This window comes from Rhynchophorus ferrugineus, unplaced genomic scaffold (genome assembly GCF_030347505.1).
Source record: "Rhynchophorus ferrugineus isolate W39M unplaced genomic scaffold, kcgeb_rfMv2 rfM1, whole genome shotgun sequence".
Classification (NCBI taxonomy): Eukaryota; Metazoa; Arthropoda; class Insecta; order Coleoptera; family Curculionidae; genus Rhynchophorus; species Rhynchophorus ferrugineus.
In genome coordinates this window covers 43,554,510-43,581,351 of record NW_027472580.1, presented here as the reverse complement: position 1 = coordinate 43,581,351, position 26,842 = coordinate 43,554,510, and the positions used below count along the sequence as shown (strand labels likewise).

At 30.2% G+C, this 26,842-nt stretch overlaps 1 protein-coding gene across 5 annotated transcripts in view; it reads right to left on the bottom strand.

The window, feature by feature from the left end:
* zip (myosin heavy chain 10) overlaps positions 1–26,842 on the bottom strand; it is a 56,338-nt gene that overhangs the window by 14,308 nt on the left and 15,188 nt on the right. For all 5 annotated transcript variants that reach the window (XM_076419484.1, XM_076419480.1, XM_076419482.1 and 2 more), the window contains exon 2: positions 2,325–2,481. In XM_076419484.1, the coding sequence (XP_076275599.1) occupies positions 2,325–2,481 (157 nt within the window). The remainder of the gene's footprint in view (positions 1–2,324; positions 2,482–26,842) is intronic.

Below are 26,842 nucleotides of genomic sequence, written 5' to 3'. Positions count from 1 at the left end.
AATTTTCAGACAAGTAAAGGTCATTTAAGTGAAACAACTTGTTAAAAGTGACTTAAAAACTTAACGAATGACGAATTTGTCGTCGAAGACAACAAAATGGTGAACCAAATCATCAACGGAGATTAACATAGAATATACATAAATATTATACATTGAATTTCTTAAATTAATATGAGAATGTTTCGAGGTATATTGCAGTATTACTTAAAATCTGCACGCATATCTTTAAATGGAAAGTTCTAACCCTTATTCAGTAGTCGTTTACGATGACTTATGGATATAGGGACAATACTTTGAATACAATACATTGTACCAGTTACTCTAATAAAAAAATCTATTTGTAACTCGTGACGAATATTGTCTTTAAGATGCTGAATTGCCGTTTGCGGCTTATTCACATAAACTTTTGATTTTAAAAAACCCCATAAGAAAAAGTCTGATGCTGTTAAATTCGGAGATCTGGCTGGCCATGCTAAATCGCGAAATTAGTGTTCGTGGAAAAATGTCATTCAATAATTGAATTGTTGAACGAGCTGTGTATGCTGTGGCCCCATCTTGCTGAAACCTGTCCTCTAGTCCTTGCTGTTCCATTTCAGGCACAAGAAAATTTCGAATCATTTCTTGGTAATTCAGCAGTAATAGTAACTGCAACACCTTCATTTTCACGTCATTTTCAGAAAAATATGGACCAATGATGTTCATGAGTTAATTGAGGATTGTGTGTTCCCCAAAACCGACTGTTCTGTTTATTAACGTGACCACTGAGAAGAAAATGGGCTTCATCGCTCATTATTAATTTAGGCGAAAAAATCATCAATTTCACCAGACAGCCTTGGGATTACATCGGTGTACCCAACTCGTTGATCAGGATCTCTTGGTACCAATTTTTAGACTAATAGAATTTTGTACGGGAACATTTTCAAATCAGTTTTCAAAATTCGCCTTAAACTGCGTGAAATGTATAACTGGGAACCACGTCTCCGAATTCATGTTTCTGGAGACTCTGCAACATTATCGCGCATGAGAGCTACATTTTCAACGCTACGAGACGCTCGTTGACTTCCATAATGAGACCTGTCGACTGTCGAACCGTACTGTCGAAAATTCGCATGGAAATGATAAATTGTGATTTCGTGAGGCACTGGACGATTAGGATATTTTTGACGCAATTTCCGCTGAGTGGCCATAATGGAATGATTATTTTCAATAAATATTGTCACTATTTCTGCTCGTTCTTATGGCATATATTTATCAATAATAAAATTTGGACGTCTACACAACACAATGGTTAAAGCGAAACTTATCTAAAGGTCACATAACCAAGATGGTTCGCAATCAAAATGGTAGCGGGACAAAGTTGGGGCAAAAGCCCCAACTGTTACAAAATCAAGCGAATATGACGAAATTTTAATAGTGGGATACCTAAAAAGTGCCACGGATGCCAATCATTGAGCTAACGCGTTCTCATGCAATAAATGCCGCACCAAATATATATGAAGATATTTCTAAATTTAATGCATATGTTATTTGTTCGATATTTATTTTTCCAATCATTCAGTTTGTATGTTCGATTGATCGATCATTCATTTTGAAACAGCGGATAACGTCACTCACGTCACGTAATTGTCACTTCCAACTTCGATAAAGACAGATAAGTAGCGTTAATAGAATACTTAACAATTATAATATCTGTAAGTTCACTTTTATATTTTTCATTTAGTGATTAAATGTATATTGATGGGCCGAGCTACTGAAATAGTAAATTCATGGTTATAATAAAGCTAAATAAGTGTTGTAAGAAGGGACACTTAATATTGTCAGATGTTATTTAATATTTTCAATGGACTATTGGAAAGCTTTAAAAAAATTCTATGGGCAAACTTTACCATTAACTTAACTTTTTAATATAGAAATTTGAAAAAAATTTTTTCACACCTTAAAAGTTAAAAACCCTTTAAAAATATACTCTTAAGAGGATTTTTCAAAATTTGAATTATTTTCCGAGATATAGCTGTTCTAGTGACGAGGAATCTAAAATTAAACTTTAAACGGCTTTTTCTCAGAATTACTTTTATCGAGACGGTTGATATATCTCAAATTCTACTGAACCCATTTACTTGAAAGTTGATGTGTGAGCCTTCTCTATACATTTTTCTACAATTATATGTTGGTAAGAATAATTCTCACCTAGTTAATATATATTCTATATTATCCGTTCTAATATATAGTAATTTATTATTGATATTACACTAATGGTCAAAACGAGTAAATATTTAAACAGTGAAAATCTAAAACATGTCAAATTAACATTATTGCAATTTTACCTTGCAGCATAGATCTATAGGCAGTGTCGGTTATGGCAAAGACGTGCGGTGGTACTTCGTGTCTTTTGATTCCTTTGTATCGTTCCATAATTTTCTCTGTGTAGATGGGTAATTTCTTGTAAGGATTGACGACGACGCAGAAAAGGCCAGAGTATGTCTATAAAAAAATAGATCTGTAAAGCAGGTCCATTATAATGTCATGATAATGGAATAGATTCAAAATCTCTATTAGTTTTGTCCGATCAATTGGAAATCAGTGTTCTAATGACTGTGTATAATCCTGTTAGTATTATTTTTATTTATTTTTTCTACATTTATTTATTTGCACCAAGAAAGGAGGTACTGCTTCTACTCATGATTATTTGTTTATTTAATTAGTATAAATTCTCTTATTCATTTGTTAGAATTATCTTGTTTAATTGTGTGCGAAAATCAGTCTCTAAAGGAGATGCCCTCAGTGAATTAATGAAAAATAGTATACTTTTAAAATTCATATTGAATAAATTGGCAAGTGTCAAGACAACATTTTTTTTTTTGCCTTTTTTTCTGATCAAGTCAAAGTCAAACAAGTAGTTTAGAGACGCGAACAAAATTATTATGGGAGCTATGGAATTGAAAACTGATATGCTTAAGATGCAGTAAATGTAATGATACAATTTTGAATTGGTCACATCGTTGCAAAATCCGTAAAAATCTATATAGAATTACTTATATGCCCTACCCCATCTAATGTATTCTGCATGCATTGCTCCTTTAAACTGTTACTTGTCTTGTGAGTTCATTCATGGCTTCGCCGAATAACTCCTCACTTTTTAAGATGGAGGCAAAATTGGTTCGATTCTTGAATCGCCCTAAAAGGCGAGAAATTACTTCAACATCGAAACCGTGTATCGCCTGAGAGATGGATTAAAGTCTCAGTTAACGATGGACAATACCTATTTTTTTAATAATTATATTAGATATGTTTAGTATAATCTTAGTTTACAAATTAATTTATTACTACTGTTCTGTTGTACTTGCATTTATACACAAGCAAAGCGAGTACGGGATTAATACATCAGTATGTATTTCCAAAATTAAAATAAAACTAAACTACTTAAGAATAACACTAATACAATATACAAAATTCGTGTGGTTTGTCTCTCTCCAATCTTTTGATTTCACGTTGCTTTAATTTATTTCATGTTTTAAAGTGAAATCTTGGATCACTTCTTGAATCCATTTTATTTTGAACTCACAGTGCAGCTATTCGGATACATAGCGGTAAGCATTGGTAATTAATCGCAGAACTTTGTATTGGCAACGTTGGATTACTAGTTGGTTTGATTGATGTTTTAGTGCAACCTCATAGGTTCAAATTGGCTTTATGATTGGCTGAAAACCAAGCTCTTTGATTTTAGGTTAAGTTGAGAGTATCTTCCGATTAACAGTTGCTTGATTTTACGCCTGATATGCTCTGCTTTTTGTCTAACATGATGTTTCCAAATTAACCTACCATCGAGACGGATACCGAGATTAGCAGCCTTTTCGACAGCTGTTACTCTGTGCACTTGGTCGCTGTGTGATGATTTCGAAATCCAAACTGGAAACCTGGTATTTTTATAAACGATTTAATATATTATACAGCAGTTTCTTTGACTTTGTTATTATTTTGATACCGCAGGTAGCAGCGAAATAGGCATGTAAGACCCAATTTGTAATTTTTCTGAATAAAGTTTCGAAATTACAAAAAACCTTAACATCTATTTGTAAAGGCTGCGGGTGCCTTAACATTTATTTGTAAAGGCTGCTTCTTGCGTTGTTCAAGGGCGCTTTGATTTTTATCATCCCTTACCGATTCAAGAACTTATATTTATCTTGCAATATGCTATTTACCATGTTTTTCCACATATAGATTTTTTAATGTTTTTACTAGTAAGTGTTAAATTTTCAAGGAATAAAAGTGTATTGATTGTCGTTCAAGTAATATTATTTAGAAGATCGTCTCTTATTTCAATATAAATTTGATATTTATGGCATCTTCCAAGAAATGTATTATATAAAAATCCATTGCACAATAAATTAGTAAAACATTAATATTAGTGAGATATTAATGGCAATAAATTGTTTTAATTAAACAATACCGCTGATAAGGATAGTAAATTAATTCCTTTGGTCACAGACTATTAAGTTTTCAAGTTGTCTAAACTCAATTTTCTATACAATCAATCTAATATATAAATGGACATGTAAAAAATATATCAACATCTCATATTGGATTTTTGTATGACCTCTTTTAGCCCGACGGCGCCCATCAAAGAATGTTGTTGACGTGTTTATTAAAGACGTTTGTTATACATTTCAAATGTTAGCATACTCTAATATAGATTTTATAAAGAATAAATATTATTTAATCAATTTACTCAAATGTGGGGAATAATTTCCTTAGTATTATCAAACGTAAAAGTGAGCCTTTTTTAGTTCTTATAGTTAAACCACAATATAAGCTTATTTTTAAACGGTTACCTTGATCTATCAATATCACGCCTACTAGATTTTAAACGTTCCTCAATCCATTGGTTGGATAGTAAAATGCATTATAGTTGTTGATAATAGACTGCTTTGAATTAATAATAATTGAACATAATTAAATAGTGGGTTAAAGAAAAAATATATTCAAATAATCCCTAAATATATTTCTCCTAAGAGTATTGGATAGGAGTTAAACAATCGAAATAGTATCGATTAGGATCGATTATGGTAGAACAAATCATAGAGGCATTTTCTTCTTTTGTTTCTTTTTTCTGGTCGTTGGAATAATATAATGATATTTTAATATAACAGAAATAAGCGATATATTGATTATTAAAATATTATACGCAACACTAATATACATATTAATTTTCCTTGCTCTATTGATTCTTGCTTTTTTGAACATTTGATAGGAATACATTTTAGCTCACAGTACAACTGTTAAAGATCTATGACATCTGTGAAATGCAAGATAATTTTAATTTTAATGCTCTATAATTTTAACTTCGAATAAAAATATGAAATTATTAATATTACATTTGACATTTAAGATTTATAACATAACTTATGAACTTAATCGAAACAAAATTATATAGAAATAAAGAATATCAGAAACAGTTCAAAACATTAGGATAGTCAATTAATTTTGAAACTTACAATAAATGCAAAATATTGCCAGAAAGATGGGGAAAAATGTAAATTGATTATTAATATATTCTACCAATTTTTCTCAATAAATACCTTTTTAAAGCGAAAAAAAATAATCGAAAGGATACCACTTCTGATGAGTTGATGCAGCATAGATGAAGAAATGCAAAATATTTCCAGACCAATGGGAAAAATGTAGATAATTGTTCAATATATATTTTACCAATTTTGCTCAATAATTACCTTTTTTAAACCGAAAAAAAACCACCAAAATACATGCTAGCCTCTGATATAATCTCTTGTAGGGTTTTCTGTTATTTAACAACTATATTATTGATATATTACTAAAGAGATTCGGATGTAATTTCTGTTATTTTTTGCGCATTTTAAAAGTTGATATTATTGAATGATTTACGAATACTGACGAACTGTCAGATTTAATGTACACAAAGCTTGGATATATGAAACTTGAGAGTAGGTATTAAAATAATTTGTGGGTAGTTTCGATGGGCACACCCTAGCGCGTGTTGTCCACACCCACCGCTAAGTGATGGGAACTCAATAACACCGGGGGCAGCGACCCCTGTTGACGGTGCTCTAAACTCATTATGTAGCTGAAACGGAAGCTCAAACAATGCAGTCGAGGATAACGCTGTTAAATGTTATAAAAACGAGGAAACCGTCGCTATATATTGCTAAAATTGCTCATATAAGTGAAAGTTAATGTAACTTTTGATATAAATATAAATATAAATTGATTTCCATTATAAACAGTGAGTATTTTAGTGAATTTTAATGTTTTTAAAATACGTAGAAAAAATAGACTACATATTTAAGTTAAAAAGTAATTGTGTATCAATCCTCTTGCCGAATATTTTCGACTATAACTTGAAATTTGCAATGTTAAAATATAATGTGTGTTAAAATGTGTTCGGAAAGAATTTTTCGTTAACATTTTATCTTAGATAAAAAGAGATAGAATGCATGTAACCGCATCAGTCTATAAAATTTGGATTGGTAATAGTGAGCCATGTTGCCTAATGTCTGCTAAATTCTTTAAAAAATTAGCAATAATAATTATAGGTTGTAAACCCAGCAGCGTTGTAAACTAAAAATCAAATTTGATAATAAATAATATATAATAATAAATAAAAGAAAGAAAAATAAATATTGCGATGTAATGACGTTATATATTTTGATGACGTGCATTAGATGTATTATTGGACGGGCACGTCATGATACGTGCATGATAACCATAAAAAGCGAAATGTGGACCAAACGCAAAAGTCGTAGCGGAAATAAATACCCCTTTATTGAGGTTTGTTTTTTAACTACCCACACTAAACCAAATGTCCATATGAGAATAAGTTGAAGGTGTCCACTTTTTCCAACTCATCTTAGAAAAACGGGTATGCCAGTACACATATGATTGGCTTATACAAATTGACTGATGTATATTATATTAAATAGTTCGTTTATCGACTTACTACATCTGTTACAACCTTTAATACGATACCTCCTTTTTTGGAATGTTGGTCCGATTCCAATGGTGAGTATATTAAACTTTCTATTCTCATTAAACGGGCAAAATATAGACCTCGGCGTTGTGGAACTTTACCATATATGGGAGATTGAGATAGTGCGAAAGATCTTACATTTTGTGCGATTCGAAACGATCTGATTAAGGATTACTTAATCGTATGAAATACGATTACGAAAATACTAAGCGTATGAAAGTAAAAAGGTATATGCAGTTATATTATTCGTAGCACAAGCCTTTGGTAAGGTATGGCATGACGGCCTTCATCCTAAGTAAAGAATTAGTAAAATCTTACATTACAGCCAGAATGTTTAAAGTTAAATAAGAGGGAGCCTACTCTACAATAAAAGAAACTAAAGCAGGTGTACCACAAGGAAGTGTATTGGGATCTATGCTTTACCCACTCTACCTATGTGATAGGAAAATGTATTGGTTAATTGGAATAAAATCACCATAATGCATTATTATTATACAAGCCATTATGGGGATGCTGGACGAAAAGTAATATAAATGCAATACAAGTTTTCCAGAACAAAGTCCAGAGACCTTCGAATACAGACTGTTACTAACGAAATTAAGAGAATCGCAAGGAGACATGAGGAGAGACTCCATTCTCATGTCGAAGTAATACAACTCTTGGATAACACCAGAACAGGACACATACTCAAAATAATCAAACCATTTGATCTTGTATAGTGTAGCGTAGTAGGGTGCATTTAATAGAAAAACAGCAGTGTTAATACATAAACATTATTAGGGACTAAGATAGGGCTGGTGCGTCCTCCTAGATCTATATTTAGATTTACGTTATTGTACAGCTAAATTGTAGGTTACAATAACTAGATAAATTTAAAATATCAAATTAAATCAAATTAACAATTGAAACGAATTCAATTGAAATGAATACACACAATTTTTGACTCTCTAGTTATCCATTATCTCTTATAATATATATATATATATATATATATATATATATATATATATATATATATATATATATATATATATATATATAACTAGAGAGTCAAAAATTGTGTGTATAGAAACATGATAAGATAAATTATGGAATTTTCGAAATGATTAACAAACATCAGCAATTACAGTGTTATCTTCAAATCAATACTTATCGATCACTGCCTCAACTCTCACTCTGGATTAAATCTATTAGTTTTCTTGTTTTTGTTAAAATTTGTTCTAGATTAAGAATTGTTTTACTCAACTTGACACAAACACAAGAATACTGACATAAAACAATCCTAGGGGGAATTAAATTTCATGAATATTTGGGTGCTATTGCAACATAGATGGTTCAGAATTGATATATGTATAAAATAGTGTATATTAAATATTTGAGATTAAAATTATTTTAATATAATAACATCACTGAAAATTGTGGCAAATATTTAGACATGTAGAGTTTGACATGGAAAGTAATTATTTATTAAAATGAGTTTTTTTACAAATATTCTCCAATAATACGCTTTTGAGATCAACATTGACTAAACCGAATTTGGAAGCACTTGTCCCGCCCAAATTAAATGAAATAACTTATCAGCAGAAAAGCATCTCTCATAAGATCTACATTTATTCGAGATAGGGAGAATAAGAAGGTATTGGGTGTCAAATCGGCAATTACAGCGGACTTGGAAGACTTTACCCTAGGAGACTGCATCAAGTCAACCAACTCGCAGAGAATCGGAGTAAAGTTATGTTATGTTATTACTGTAATGTTAAGTTTGTACTTTTAGATTAAGCAACCCAATATATTCTAATATTTCTAAATTCATTTTAAAGGATTCTCATACTCTATATAGATAACCTAAGACAATAATAAAATATAGCTCTGTAAATATATTTTTTCAAATAAAGATGTTACATTATATTTCATATAAAATAAATACGTAGTTAAGTGGTAACTAACCTCATATTTAAAATACTTTTCAATTTATCTTGAAATAGACATATAATCTAAATACATATATTTATTAAATTTATATTATTAATATATAAACGTTATTGATATATATTTTTCTTTTTAATACAGCGGGTTATTGATCTTACATATCATGTTAAACCTTTTAAAGGCTGGCATAGCAACATAATGTGACAACTTAAGCAAAAGATAAGATTAGTAAGATATATGTAAGACTTGTATTAAGTATTTATAACAAACAACAGCAATAGTTTACTTATCGATAGGGCGGGCACAGTCCCCCCTATCCATAGTAATTCTTAATCCACCAATGACCCTTGCAATCAACATAACCCGAACTACTGTTCAAATTCAACTAGTTTCGGCAATTCAAAAGGCAGAATTATTCAAAATTGGGCCAGTCGACTATGTGCTATAGTGAAAAGACGCGTTGAAATTTGTACGATTTTATGTTCATCCGTACAGGCATAACATGGTCTCCAAAAAAAAATCGTTAATAATTCACATCGATTATTTCATTCCATTCGATGGTCGATGATGACCCACGAAAGCCCTTTGTTACAGATATAAGTATCCAATCTAGATTATAGATAATTCTATAAATTTTATGACATTGCATTTATTTGCCCATGTAGCAAAATGTGTTACTTAAACCAGTATTTTGAACAATGGCATAATGAAAATACAAAATATCTGATGCTGACAGCATAGTAAATACTTCACTCATAGAAAATCGAATTCAGGGGGTATTTTAAACTAGAATCTTGAAAAATCAAATCAAAAAATGTTCATCATATTTTCAAAATTAAGCCAATTAAGACAATTTATTTCCATCATATTTTGGTACATTTTCAAATCTCCTTTCTACCAACGAAGGTTTATCTGGACTGGACCTATTGTTTAACGTGGGCTCCGTACCACGGTTTTCGGCATTAAGCCTACCGATTGGCCAGCGACCAGAACTTACAGACCATCCCAGAAAACATCCGGTCTCACCCAGCATGGTTAATAACCTGACTGGGAGTGTTATTCGTTGTCGGATGTTCCACTGTTGCCCATAAAGACATTTACAATTATAATCACAAACATAAAGTACATCCATGCCTCAGCAGGATTCGAACCCGCGACTGTCGCAACAACAGGAGGACCGTCCTGTCGCCTAGACCATTGTGCCAACCAAGCCGGCTTTTTTGAATTTAAATTATTCTGAGATATGGCTGTCATTCTACTGAATTTACTTCTCTATACTTTATTCTATCGAAGAAAAAAAAAGAACATTTTGTTTTACTTTGTATGATCACTTTTTCGAATTCAGAAGATTATTAGGACGTTTCAAGTACTGTTAACGACTAGTTAACGATAGTAAAAACATTGCTTGTTTATTATTTAACCTGAAAAAATACCTAAAATGCCAAAATGCCAATAGACTAAAATGCCGCCTAAAGTTATTCCATAAAATTGATGTAGGTAGGTATATATATTTTTACAGCAATATTAATTAATTTTTATTGGGTCGCCTAAATTTGGTATCATTCATCCTTCAACGAAGCATCGGTTTCCTATTGCCACCATTGGTTGATGTTTTTGAAGGCTGTGCAGATGTGCTATATTAAATGTTAGCTAATTTTTGGTCTTGTCTAACTAGTATTTACATAAATGCTGCGTTAGGAAATAGATATTTATTGTAGTCATCTCTGCTCGAGAACGGAGCAGAAAATGTAACATTTTATAAATTTATGACCCACAAAGAAAATGGGATTGAGTGTATTATCAATGAATATATTAACAAATATGAGCATATCTCCTTGTGAGATCATTTCTCATATCACTCCCACATTGCGATTGAATACAGCAAAGTGATGATGTGGCGGACATTATAATGGATGTGTACGAAATGCCTCTTAACATATTCCCGCCATTGCGCACATTAATCGCTTTCTTCGATTTGCCTTTGTGCTAAAACAACGTTCGTTTAAGTTTTTAGTCGTTAATTTCCATGACGAATCGCCGTTCAAATGACTTACGCCATCACAATGCGCGGCACGGTCCCGATTTAGGTTCTCGCGACGACCATTTGTTCTAAACAATGAACCAACCGCTGACTAAAACTCCCCAGGATCGCTGTCGTGCTAGGCGACTCCAAATTCGAACGTCAGAGTGGCGCCGGCTCACCTTGTCGCTATCCATGCACGATGCCTGAGGGCTCGAACCACTCTTCGGTGGGACTAGGTTGCCTGCCGGTCACCAGGCCAGGGTCTTCTCGTCAGATGGCGAAGTAAATGAACCGAGTACCGCTTTATATGGGTTTATTTTCTTGCTATTGCGTTATGTGTGTACGAGTTTCGCTTTATGAGGCGCCGTAATTGTCTGGATGTGTTCTTTTGCTTCTTTTAACAATAAACCGCTCTCTGATAATGTCAATCGCATATATAACTTCTTTACGAAATCGACCGGTTGTTTTTTGATTATGCATAAAACAATTTATATATATATATATATATATATATATATATATATATAAAGTAAATAATCAATGAAAATATTTATATATAATACTGTCTTTTGTATATAAATTATGAAATGTGATCCTGTCTGAACAGCTTCTAGCTGATATAGACTTATTTTTGAGTATAGACTGTCTATCAGTTTGAATTCATTGACATTCATTTGATTCATTGTATGGACTGGTTTCCCCAATATTGGTGACTAAATATTCTAATAGTCTACGGATGGAAAATTGAGCTACTTCACTGCTACTGTCGCCTTTGTACACCACCAAAATGGATTACGGTCTTATCGAACAGTCAATGGATTATAAGAATCTGAATACAAAGAAAGGTGTATTCGAAGGAACACCACGTCGTTTTTATGTTAAGAGTATAGTTTTGTGCTCGGTTTTCAGTTTCAGTAGCCACTTCTTTCCGTAAAAAAGTTCGATGGAGCTAAATCAGAAGAATAGAGCGGTTGTGGAATAACATTGAGAGTTGATGGTCATAAACAGTCGTAAAAAAATAATACTAACGAGAAAGGCTAAAAACACTACAATTTTTACAACTTGCTATGTTTTGCTATAGCAGTAAAAGAAACTTTGAACAGTGACTGACTAACATTTAAACTTCCTATGATATTTGAGTATTCAGTTCATCGTTAAGACTACTGGAACAATTATGATTGGGTTAATATGTTCTCGTTAACAATATCGATAATATAGTTCTTTTTTACAGTTTTAAAGTTTAAATATTAAATTTTTTTTTAATTGTAAAAAGCTTATGGAGGAATGAACTTTTAAAGATGTAAAAAGTAATGTTCAACTACATGAACTTTACAAGATATATTTAATAGATTCTTTTGAAATGAGAATATTTTTTAATTTGTACAAATATGTAAGCGATGAGGTCATAGAAATATAAGAATGTTGATTGAATTAAGATGTTGTGATTGATTCTTGAAGTTTACGTATATTGAATGTAATGTCTGAAGAACACAGTAGAAGATTGAAAGGTGTGCAGTATTGACGTAAAATTCAAAACTAACGAAATAATCATAGTAATTAATACATTTGATGGACCACATATTAGAAATTGATGAAAAGTCTACGTACAAAACCCATCACCATATATCGCTGACTTATATGCCTATTGGGCACCTTGCAGAATTCAATTAAAACACAAATTATTTTCTGAGATGAAATAATATCGGCATTGCTCATAATTATTAAAGCAATTAATATTCGTTCCTAATTCATAACATCTTATCTTATGTTGATTAAAACAGGAACGAGAGTAGCGAAAGACAAAAAATAAAATACAAAAGCATAGTTTATAACACTATCTATCTAATTTATGTGAAAATATGTGATTTTATTTAAATATGATAAAACGCGAAACGAATTTTGCGCCATAATTAATGAGATAATAGTCATCGTTGAATATTTATATTGTAGAACATAGACTGCATAATGTTTATGCAGATTACTTCGATATATTAAAATAATGTCTAAGAGTTTAGTCAGAATTTCTCCGACTAAATGCGTTCCATCAATAAAACTGTTCATGAAATGATTGCAAGTCTGGATCAAATAATTCAAAAAAGTTTTCATCATGTTCAACTGACTCAATTATAATTCAATTATTATATATATTATATTAATTATTATATATATATATATATATATATATATATATATATAACTTATTGATTGTCTATTTATATATGCCTAAAAATAAGTAGATGTGTCATTTTTGTTTAGGTACAGTTCAGCCTGTAGGCAGATTTATGCGTCCTACTATTTAGCACCAGTAAAAATACAACTTTTATATATATACGTTACGTTTTCATTTTATTTTCGATGTGAATTGATGCGTATATACTGAGGCCGTATATATTTCCGTGTTGTAAAAAAAGACGAAAAGTAAAAGAGAAACATTTATAGGTAACAAGACAAGATATGAAACTAATAAATTGAAGAATAAATGAGAATCGTATGATGGATAAATGGTAATCTAAAAACATCAATATGTAAATAAAAAACAGATGCAGCTATAAGCAGACTTATAAACTTTATAATAAGATAAGAAAAATAAATATTAGGTTGAAGTTATAGGTCGCGGAACTATGAAGGCGTATATTTTACGCGATAGATGCTTGTATCCAACTATTACAAGCTGCTATATATTAAATAATTGTCGCACATAACGTGACATATATTTTGACATCCATCTAAGTACTTTCAAGGCGTTTTTTTTTTCAAAATACTATTACCAGCTATTCCATACAACGTGTTTTTTCTTGTTTTTCTTAGGTAGGTTAAATGAATAAATAAAACTTTTTGAAATTTGTTTCAGATATTAAATCCTGGTTTACTCATAGCTTTCGCAACTTTTAATATTAATTATTTATTCAATTCAATTTACATCAATAAAATATATTTTGAAAATAAAAATAATGATATATAATAATTATATGTAGAAAAATATGCTAAAACTATTTCTTATGAAGCTTGACAATACAACTACTTTTTAACCTCACCAACAAAATATATGAGCATGAATCATAAATAAAATAAAAAACAAAGTGCTTTTCTAAAAGTAACTCCCCAAGGCTATTTACCACCAACTCTATGTCTCAAAGTGAAATTTATAAGCAATCAGATACACCTCAAAATAACATCGCTGCTCAATAAGAAAACACTTGTAGGATGATTAAAAATATTTATACTCGTATAGGGATAATGAGAGTACTTGAAGTCGAGTGATAAAGAGCGTGGCTATATACTACAGTTTTAATTAGTTGTAATGCTTAATATTAAGACGTAAAAACAAATTCAAAAAAGATAATAATATTTCACTTATTATTCTCTCTTTTATATGATCAATTAAATAAACTAATTAAATTTAAAGAAACACTGATTTTCAATACAACAATTCCATTGAAATGAATCCATTTTAACTAAAATCAGTTAACGCTAACGATATTGGTAATAAAAATGTTACTCGGAATAATGTTTGAACATCATCAGCACACTTAATTTTTTTTTAGAAAAACGTTTTTGTTTTACTTTAGAATAAGCATTAATGAATCTGAAGACATTAATGAGAATATTGAAGGAATATTCCGATATATCCATTATTTATTGTATTGTAAAAAAAAATACAAACCAATAAATACTATAAACGCTGTTGGTTGAGAGACACTCAAAAGCATCAATTTTGATGTAGACGATATTCGCCAACTGACTTTTTAACTCCGACAAAGATAATATTTTAAAGCTAATGTTGGTCAGACAAAACTTGGATTGTACACCGTTAATGTATGAAGAAGAAAAAGAAGGGTTTTCTGTGACGTATTGCGATTGAAGATGAAAAGTAAACCTACTATGGTGGCAATCCCAAGAGAAAAACCTGTTGTTAAGCTGGTTTAACAAGTCATGGATTAGTTTAGGACAACCACATTGAAGTGAAATATTTATTACCGTAAAGTATTGCTGTGCATATGATGGCATCAGAAATGTGTAGTGTATTACGACCTGCTAAAACCGAATGAAACTGTTACTGCAGATGTAGACGCCATCAATTGAACCAACTGAACAGTGTATTGTTGCAAAAAAGATCAGTAACAGACGCAAAGTTATCCTTTAATATGACAACGCTCGGCCATACGTTGAAAGAAATGTGAAGAAAACACTTTTGGAGTGCAAACGTGAAGCTCTACGGTACCTAGCATACTCACCAGACATAGCGCCGTCTGATTACCACTTGTTCAAATCAATACAGCATAGCTTGACTGGCACACAAGTTCGACATGCTGAATAAAAGCCTTTTTAATGTGAAAAAATGTTTACGAAACATACAAGAAACTAAATCTAGTATCCAATAATTTAATAGGAATGCTAAGGTGTGATATACCAGAACATTTTGAATATTGTAAATGAAGTAATTCCAAAGATCAGTTCAATTATCTTCAGAAAGCACAAGATGAACGCAATAAACATTCTACATAGATGTCGTATCAGTTAACGTACAGCTTATCGACAAAACCAAACCAAATCTTGCACATGAATTATCATGTTTGATCCAACGAAAACCTCCAAAATTAACTCAATAATTTCCTCGGTGCACGACCAGGCGATTATTCTGGTAATGACATAAATACATTCTTTAATATATGGGGAGCAAGTCATAGGCATTGATTAATTTGTTGTTTTAATCGTCGTTTTTGTTTTCAATCAAAGTTATTAATAAAAACGCGAGAACTTATTATTAAGCTCGGTATATTTAACCGAGTCGTAATATTTCAAAAGGAAAACAATCTCGCGTACTAAACGATACTGGGATTAATTAATTATAATCAATTACAAAATAAAACATAACATTCAACGGAACAAATTGGAATCCTACTATTTTTCGCGATGAGATCATACATAGGATTTTTAACAATTAAAGTACGTTGGTAATTAATAATCGCAAATTTGTTTATTCCAAATTTAATATCGCTGACTTTTTACATGTTTAACCGATATATATCTCATCGCACTGTTATCTTTAGCGTTTAAACATTATGAAATGTTTTAATAGCACTCGACGTATATGGGCTTTCACAAATAGTCTAATCAAAAAAAAGCCGATAAGTTTTATGCATTTATTATCAATCGCCAAAAATATAGCGAGTAAAGCTCACAGTCCATTTTAATCATATTGAATAAATAATATTATACGTATTATTAATAAATTGATAATTATCAGGTCGATCGATGATATCATATATATTCTACTTGCACACAATTCAATTTCATCCGGCTTAAATTGTGAGTGCGTTTTTAAAATAATAATATAATACATATTTTTAGATAACGAAAATATAATAATTGCAATGGAGAGGTATCTTAAAGTTAGTCACAATAAGAAAAAATCGTTAAATTATGCGCTAAGGAAAATTATAATGAAAAATATTGTTCTTTCTATAACAATAAATCAGCGAAGTAAATACCCTAATTTCACTACATAGAGTTATTTCGTAAATTTGGGACTACTGAATTGACAACCCATTACTAACTCTACGTTGCTAACTCTCTAATCTAATGTACTAATTTTCTGTATTAAAAAAATGTAATCTCAAACTAAATAATACATATTTAGAATTTCCCCACTTCTCTGTTAGATATTTCCATGAACAGATATCCAAAAATTTTAAATTTGTATTTCAATTAAGCAGCCAACCACTTCTATTCACTATTCATTATATCGATCAATATTACAATGCAACTATATATTTATTTATAAAAATCGACATTTAATTAAATTCATCAATTCGTCATTTTGCAGCTATGTCGATAAAAAAATGAGAATTGGTTAATTATAGAAAAGTATATAAATAAAATATTAAAAATAACATAAAACCAGTTGCAGGATGCACAAGGATAGTTAAAATGTAAAAATACAAAAATAAAAATATATACACTATACAGTATTTGAAACCTAAAGTTTTGTAAGACCACAGATAAAAATACATGAAGTTATCTACATGAATATATACGGTGTTAATGGTTTTGGTCGTTCCGACTACCATTTTGAATACTAGAAAGGAAGATATTATTTTTAGCGATTTAATGATGTGTAACTAACCTAAAAAGAGCTAAATAACTGAAATATATTTTAGATCAGATATTGTGAGAGATGTACACAGTACTTGTCACAAATACTTCAAGAAATATAGTATTGTAGGTATAGATAAGTTGATAACAATCTAAAAAAATTACCAATTAAATCATAAATCGGATATTTAATTGTGGAATGAACATATTCTGACTTCCTAAATTGCGGAAAGGGTTTTGGGATACGAGATTATGTTATTGCATATACATATTATGCATATACACAAACGCTGAAGGTTAAAATTTAATGTTAAAGTTATCCAAGTGTCCCGAGATACATTTCTTAAATAAGCAACGATGAGATCAAGAGCTTTTTGGATAAACACCAGAACACTTCTGCTTATAATAGCTAATAGGGAATAAAATCACGTGATGAAGAGTGTTTTATAGAACGTTCCTGTAATGACTACTAAGACAAAATTCGGAAAATAATGTCAGAGATAATTAGTTTATTTTCAATTAACATTTTTATAACATGACTGCTTCGTATGGCATAAAAACTGAACTGATAATACTCATATTAGCAAATGTTACATCAAAATGTAACATTTACTCAATAGTTATAATATTTTATTAATATCATCTGTATATAATTAAATAATATGTTATCTTGATCTATATGAATACAGTTTTAATCCGGCACGACCATCGTCAAGCTATAGCACTCATGATGCTGACGCATTTTTTCCAAATATATCATGTAGATTAATGGCCTACATGATATATTTGGAACAAACAGAAAAACACAGATCGCAAGAGCTTGTATTAAAACAAACTAAAATTTCGTAAAATCGAAAAAAGTAAACCCATCATGTAAGGCGCGACATATGTTCTATCTCAACATGTACGCTGTATAGATAAATCGATTTCCTTTTAAGATCTCGAACGAGAGAGAGAGAGAGAGAGAGAGAGAGAGAGAGAGAGAGAGAGAGAGAGAGAGAGAGTTCTTTCTTGTTGCCATATCTCAAATTAAAAAAACCCTTATTAATATTTGAACTTTTTTTACTTTGCTGAAAAATCTTCGGTCTATTAATAAAATTTTGTTGAAAAATATACAATTAATTAAGAATGTCCATCGATAGAGATAGATAAAATTAGTTCAATATTTTTTACCTTTATTATAAAATAAATAGCAGCATTTGATTTAAAATTTGCAGAAAAAATGATTTGAAGTATGGTAAAGAATGTTAATGGAGTTTTATTGCACCAACAACAAATTATTGAGTGAGAGAAATTCTCCTCATTCTGAAGACTGATAATGACGATGATGATCTTTGTTCTGGCACTTTTACTTTAGAAACTATATTTACCCACTTGCCTATTGGGTACTGTAAACAAATATGTAAAAACTCTGATACAGAGTCAGAAAGAGAAAGTAATTGATGCAAAATTCCTGCTGAAGGTATTTAAATAGTACCACTGATTACTCCAAAAAATAAATAATTTCTTTTGGAAAAAATTAATTTCAAATCTATAAAGCAAATTAAGTAATAAGTAATGTAATAAAAATAGAATTAAATAATAGTTGGTAAGGAGTTTTAGTACCCCCATACACATCTAATGACGACGCAATTCAAAATATTTATGCTACCGCATCAAAACACGATTAATTATTTAAAAAAAGCGTGGGTTAACGGGGTCGATTGGATGGAAAGAATGCAGTGTCAGTAAACCAGATGCATCTGTTTCGTTTAACGTAATTTAACTGGCGACCCTATTGAAGTCCAACGAAAAGCGAATCATGAGGAAAATATACAAGGTCCAAAAGTGACGAAGCTTTTCAAATGAATTCCAAAATTACATATATGTTGTTATTGTTTCTGTTAATACAATGAGTTATCACATTAATAATTAAGTTAACGATATCAATTCAACAATCGATAATAATTATAACGATTTTTGTTTTATTTTTGTTATGGTTACGACATTGTTCTGTTATGTTTGTGTTTCAAATGTTCAAGATATAACTTTAACCTAGTCACGTAAGCCATTATTTTAACCCATTGGTGTCATTCTAAATATTCAGTTTGACCTAATTGAATGTCAACATAATATAATAAAAGAAATTCCAGCAATGCAACGTAAAGAAATGAATGCGCCTGAAAGCTTAGACTCAGAACTGGTTTAATGTCATAGTCCTCCCATTAAACAATGCGATGGTCTGACGCATCCACTCGGCCATCTTCAATAGAATGGCTGATCCATTAGTCACCGTCAGAATAACCGGAAAGATTTTTCTGTTTTTATTGATTTCACAATTCGTTGAGAATGATAAGCTCTTTTACAATATACTTGACTATCGTTCACTACGTCTTTTAAAATACGAACATTTTATCTGGATATTATTTAGATAACACATATTAAACATATGATTCATAGTTCTTGAATGTGTATATGAGCATAATCACCTGATAATAACAGGATATCAATATAAATTCCCGAAATAACCATGAAGTTTAACAGATTAGTGTATGAACTTAACAAACAATAATAAATGTTACAATACATAGAGTTATAATAAGTTCTTACATATAGAAAAAACTTAATTTGAATAATTAGAAATATTTAATTTAACTGCAGATCGAGATTAATGATAATAAAGTTGTTGTGACTTCTTATTAAATTTTGTTTATCATAAAAATTGATTATGAAAGTAAATTTCCTTTTTCTGAACTGGACCTACTGATTAACGTGGGCTCCGAATCACTACTTGTCGGCATTAAGGCTACCAACTGACAAAAAGACAGATTTCTAGAGATCACCCCCAGAAGATATCCGGTTTTACCTAGCCTGGTTACTGGCGCGCTTGGGATGATTTCTTCGCATTTTAAGTAGTGCTGGGTATAAAAACCATTCAATACATTCAAATCAATCGTTCAAAAGCTAAAATTCAAAAGATAAAGATAAATTTGAGTCTTATGACACCTAAATCCGATTATAGATATAAAATATCTCAGTCACTATAATTAATATATGTTATATTATATCATAATCCATTAAATAACTCGAACAAAACAGCTGTTGCTAATACTTTATTTACATTTATATTATTATTTATTTAGATTACTACCTTCTCTATTTTTTATTCACCGACATTTTACAATGTAACTGAATTGACCGCTCAAGATCAGAATGGAGAAGTGGTATTTTTATATTATTAGTTATAATGAAACTTAAGTTTAAAATAGAACGATCGGATGTTTGCAAGACATGAAAATATAAAGAATAACAATAACTAAATACAAGAATATATCACAAAATATAAAATATAATAATTCATAAAATATAACAACGATAACCAACACCCTGAATAGTTATTAGTTAATATCTAGTAGAAAGCATCCATTTTAAAGGTCCATTAAACATACATTTCCTAAACACATTAGCTTTAAAGTTTCTCGAAACTGCCTAATCTATACAACAAGCTTATAAATAACACTTTATCTCTAAATATACACGTACTAGGTAAAGTAATTTGAAAAGGGAAATGACTCATTTCTTATCAATTGACATATATTTTTAAAATATAAATTATATTCAGGTACAATAAACCAATTTATACTTTGGTTCTGAACAACACAATACTCATAGAACAGATAACTAGCCACAAACAACCATAAGGTAAAAAAGCTCCATTATTATACTTTTATTCAGCGTAATTCGGAACTTTATGATATGAATAATAATCAGTTTTATTTAGTTTTTAAATATGTTGTCTCTTAATTCTGTTCTTTTTTATGTACTCTGTTTATAACATCGTACACCTTCGCTTGCTCTCTAATCTACGAGTGTTTCCATCCAGTTTTTTTTAAATAATACACCATCCAAAGCTTGAAGTAACCTTACATGGTATGTGTTACATAAAGCCTTACTTATTATTACTCATTAACATACAAATGATGTTATCATAAAAATAGATACTGTATTGGCAATTTGAGGTCATACTGAACTTCACCTAACTCCACTGTCGTATATTCTACTATTTTTTATTATCAACACCAGTAGGTAATTTTTGCAATTAATTTATTTGACACTATATAATAACGATATCATAAATCAACATTGTTATTTACATATAAATAGTTTAATAAAATTTTGGATAACTTATTAAATTATTCAAAAAATAATCGCGCAATAATTAGTGGGAATCCTTGGAAACAATATATATTCCATTATGATATTAACATACTTAATTTACAACGGTATTTAACTGAATTACTTTGAATTAAAAAATAAAATTTTTCGATTAAACAAACATTGTAACTTGAATTGATTCACGTGAATATTCACGAAAAGAAATATACACATTGAAATTAATAACATAACATATTAATAGTTCAAACATATTTTAAAATATTGTGATGTGTTTTTATACAATCACAAAATATGTAACAACGATGTGAAAGTATGTTCAGCAGCTTGTATAAATTGCATTTGCTTTAAATTAAACACATAAAGGAATTGTTCGTATTACAAAGAAAAATAAACGAGATGTTACTGCCGGCCATCCATCCAACTTGTTTGATCAAATAAACATCCATAATAGAGAAAAATTAGTTCGAAAACCGTAACGTTCGTGTGAGAATTATATTTTCAACGTTTTAGAAGTGGTGATTTCGTTACAGATAACAGAGATCAGCTGAAAATGTTCCGAGATGTATAATTAGAAGCTGAAACCGAACGATATCGCCATGGGAGATGATCGCGAAGATGTTGATTTTTATATAAATAAAAATACTCAGTTCAATATAAACAACAAAGTTCAGAGCCCACAAACCCAAAATCAAATTGCTACTACATCCATTATATTCATCAGACATTGTTGCTTAAGGTAGTGCCCGAGTTTTTTTTGATCGATGCAAACTGACATTCCAAGTACTTTTTTGATAGAAATATTTAAAATAAGTACAATTGTCTCAACAATGATGATTATTACCTACAGAAGTTATCCATTACAGAACAGACAAACTGAACATTCTTCAGTCTTCAGTTGTATTATATAGCTAATTAAATTTGTTTGAATAAATGTTATTGTTTTAAAAATATTATTCTATATCAAATATGTATTGGTATCACTATTATTGTTTTTGTGAAGTGGCAACACAGTATACACGCCTCATTTATCAATTGTGTGATGTTTCTTCTCATTCAGTCATTGTCCGTTAAAACGCGCTTTGCAGTATTGCTTTTATATTGTCTAAATATTATAATAATATAATTTATAATTACTTTTAATCGACTTTTGTGTATAATACGATCAAAAGGTCAGTTATACTAAAATTTTCAACTTTTCAGGATGGGTAAGGCTTGAGACACGTCTCGAAGTAAATGTAGATATACAAACGTTGTTACTGCACTCCACGCATTCCCAAAGAGAGATAGTTGCTATTGCTCGAGTTTCAAAGTCTGTTGTCAATCGAATTAAAATTAAAATTGATAATAAAAAGCCTTTTGAGGCAAATTTGACAGAAAAAGAATCACCACACCTCATACCGATTGAAAAATCAGAATCATCTGCTTCGAAAATCGTAGAAAGAGCGCTGGTCATTTGACTATGACGACGAGGGTGTAGAGATTTCGGAGAGGATAATGCGGAGGCGGTTGGTTGAAGAGGATCTAATAGGTCGGTGGCCTCCCAAAAAAAAAAACAGGCCTAACCGACCGCATGAAAAAGAAACGACTCCAAAGGGCTAGACAACATCAAAATATGACTGTTGCAGACTGGGAGTCGAGTAAGTATAACTTTCCTGAACAATACAATTGGTCAATAACGATTTTCTAGTATTAATTCTATTAATTTATAGGTGTCGTTCTCCGATGAATCAACCTTTCCAAATTTTGATTTGTAAAAGTTCGTTTCTAAGGCGACGCCCTAGTGAACAATTCCGAACCGATTGCCTTGTAGACAAGTCATGGAAGGCCTATATTTTTTTGAAGAGACAATAAAACAAGACCAATACAAGCGAATACTAGAAACGCGGTTACTACCGCAGATCAACGAATGGTTCCCTCACAATGACAACTACATTTTTATGCATGATTCGGCATTGTGTCACAAATCCAGAAGTGTCACTGCTTATTTGACACCTATATCATATTGATTGAAATTGACAAAAAATCAAGAAAACAAGTGGAAACTCACCAAACTCGAGGATTACAAAATAAGTGATTACCACCAAGCAGTAGTTAATTGAAATTCTCATCAGAGAATGCCATCAGAACACCAAAATCAAGATGAGAAAACATGTATTTAAAGCATGCTCCGACACATAGAAGCTCTTATTGTAGCAAAGGATGGCATCAATAAATATTAAAATTAATTATATTTTTTTATTAATATTAAAATTATTAAAACGAAGATTATAAAATTTCTTTGAATATTTTTTTTTGTAATTTTTATGAACAACACTATGGTAGCAATTAGAATGCTCTGCTAGACAAAATCGAGTAAAACATTTACAAGTAAACATAACTTATTCGACAATGCGAGCCATAGGCTTGGAACGAAATATCACACTCACACAAGATTTGATAGAAACTAAATTAATTTAATTCAATGCCTCGAATAGGCTATGAAGTTAGGTATAATAAATAATTTGGTTCATAACCAAATATTAGAATATTAAATTACTTTTCATTTATTAGTTTTAAGTTTTTTTACTTTGTAAACATTATTTTGAGTTTTTTTTTAAACAAACCTTAATGGAAACTCATTATATTGAGTAATAGCGGTTAAACGCTTCTAATTAACTCGAAGAACGTCAGCGCTAAACAACTAGATGTTTTCGTTATCAGCAATTACAACATGAACATTGTTTAAAATCGCTTTGTTGTCTGAATCAGCACGGAGCTTCTTGCGGATGCGTCAGTTTGCGGCCGACACACATTCCATCGGGAAACGAGAATGTCTCCATGCCGTTTTCTTTTCGGTTTTATCAACCGTGACCTCAGCCGAGGGGTATTCGGAACGAGATTCGATTTTTCTTGTTATAAACCGCATTCAACGTAAACATATCGGAAATGAGAATTCCTACAAGTCTGATGTCATCTTTTGGTGTCTCGGCGGTTAGTAATTTAGGTTACAACTCGGTTTTTGATAACGCATCGACTGAATTTGTAACATTTTTGATATTCTAATTAATAACAATAAAATTTCATTTAAGTGCATAAATCGTTTGGAATAAAAAGAATACAGTATTAAAACGAATTATTAATCATAAATAAGTTTTAATAGATGGTTCTAATAATTCTTGGTGAGGTATTGACAAAAAAATGAAAAATGGGTTTAGCTAATTCACTTATATTTCAGAATTGTTAATTTAGTTCAGAATCTGTCGAAATGCATACTAAGATATATTTCAACATAGTAGTTCTTGAACAAATGTTTAAAGATACATTGGAAATAACTTAATTTGCAAGTCCACTCTCACCCACCGTATTTCGCAGACATTTCACCTATTGACTATCACTATGTTTTGAACAATAGCGCCAAATTATATGCCTAACTAAAACCAGCTGTTACAAATGCAAAATATTTTAATTGAAATAAAACGTCCTCCTGAGTATGCATAGTAGTTAAAAAAAATTAAATTGAATTAATTTAGAAGAGTATATATATCACAAATTATTTAAGCTGATGAAACAAGACGAAATTTTTATACCAAGCAGGCGAGTAGTAACAATGGCTTACATTATATTTTTATTTGACTAACAGTAAGTTTAATTTCTTTTTTTTTAATCTACATATTTGATTATCTGGTATGAATTTAATACATATGAATAGTTTTACACTTAAATTTAAAGTTAGTTATATTTTATTAAAACAAGACCAAGTTAGATATCAATCTATTTGTGCTTATTATATTATGCTGTGATATATTCTTGTATAATTAACGTATGGTTTCATCTACGAAACAATAAATTAGAATTATATAAATGTTAACTATATTCCAATTTTAATGTTACAATATTAGATTAGTCATAACTCATTGTTAAAACTTAGCTTTTAATCTTGACCTAGACCTACTATTTTAATTAGAATTATAATGAAATTAAAGATGTCCTAATTGTTTTAATTGCTTTAAATTCCATATTTTATGAATAATATACCATTATTAAAAATAATGCGAGTAGTTGATGCAATACCACATTCGGATTGAGGATGGCTAAAATTTTTACTTGACTAATACTAAATTTAGTTTCCTTAGTCAACTGATGTCCGAATGACAATGAAACATTTCACAGAAATTTTATTACGGTCATAGGAAATCATTACGAGAATAAATATTATATAAAGGACGTGATTGCTATGTACAGAATAATTACCAGGATATATGAAGCAATATTTTCTAAAATAATTTTTTCATGAAGATATAATAGAAATAAAAGATAAATATAAATAATAATATATTGCACAATCTGGATGGAAAGAAGATTCTGATGGATGTGATAATTTTGGAAGGCTCACACCAAATTTCAATTAAACCGATTCTGTTACGTAAAACATTTGAAAAAGGCAGCTTCGGCAAAAAGGCCTCCAAAGTTTCGTTTTTAGATGCCTCATCACTAAAACAGCCATATCTCCGAAAATGTTTTCAAATTTCCAGACCAGAATACCCTTTTAACGAATAAAACGGCAAATTGATGACAAGTCCTCTAAATACAAATTTCAAAATAAGATCGTCATGAAATTCTAAAATAACTTAAAACCATATATTTATTACACAATTGATTTTAGTTAGTCTAAAATTTGTTTATGTATAATACAATACTGGTTTTGTAGCGGTTAAATTGTTATTATTATTTGATTAATTCTAAATATGGTTTCCTTACGAAATTATGTTTGTATGACGACACAATATTTCTCAGAAAATTAGTTTTCGTACAATGAAATTCATATGGAAACAGCATTGGAATTTTGAATATGCCAACGTACCAAAACAGCAAATATAAACTAAATTAGTAAATATTAAAATAATTAATTCTTGAAAAACATGTACCAGGTGGTTAGATTTACAATTAAATGGTGGCTCATGACATCACTGTCTTTTGAATTTTTATGCAGGAGATATTCAGAATATTATGCAGAATTGTAACTCTGGCCTTAAAAGTTCTGTTTTATTATCTGACAAATTCAGACTTAGAATGAAATCACTCAACTCAGATTTTACCAATCTATATGTTTCTTCAAAATCAATTAATGATTCACCAATGAAAAATTAATGAATGATGAAGGTTTCTTGATTTCTTATCCCACATTGACTTCATATTTTGGTTTCATTGGAATCACTGGATTTTGTGGAATATTGAAGTTGAATAAGAGATGAAATATTTCACGGTTCTTTTTTTTAAGACATACAACAATATACTTTTTATCAATTACAAACAAAAATATTATAAAATCAAATTTTAATTCTGCAGTACACGATAATATGCTATTTTTGTTTCCGAAACATTTTCATTGTCGGGTAGTATTATTGGTTGTTATCTGTTGGCAAATAAAAGTAAAACTATCAACAATTAGTTTTACCAAACATTGCACCTTCTGATGTCACTTATTTCAATTAAAAGCATATAATCTGTCTGAAAAACATATTCTGTCTTTCTTTAAACGATACATTGATTAAAATAAATAATTTTATGAAGTTTTATAGAAAAGTGGAATTAATCTGTTAAAGACAGAATAACAATGCATTAAAATCGTTATTATTAAAGCCTTTGTTAATTTTCATAAG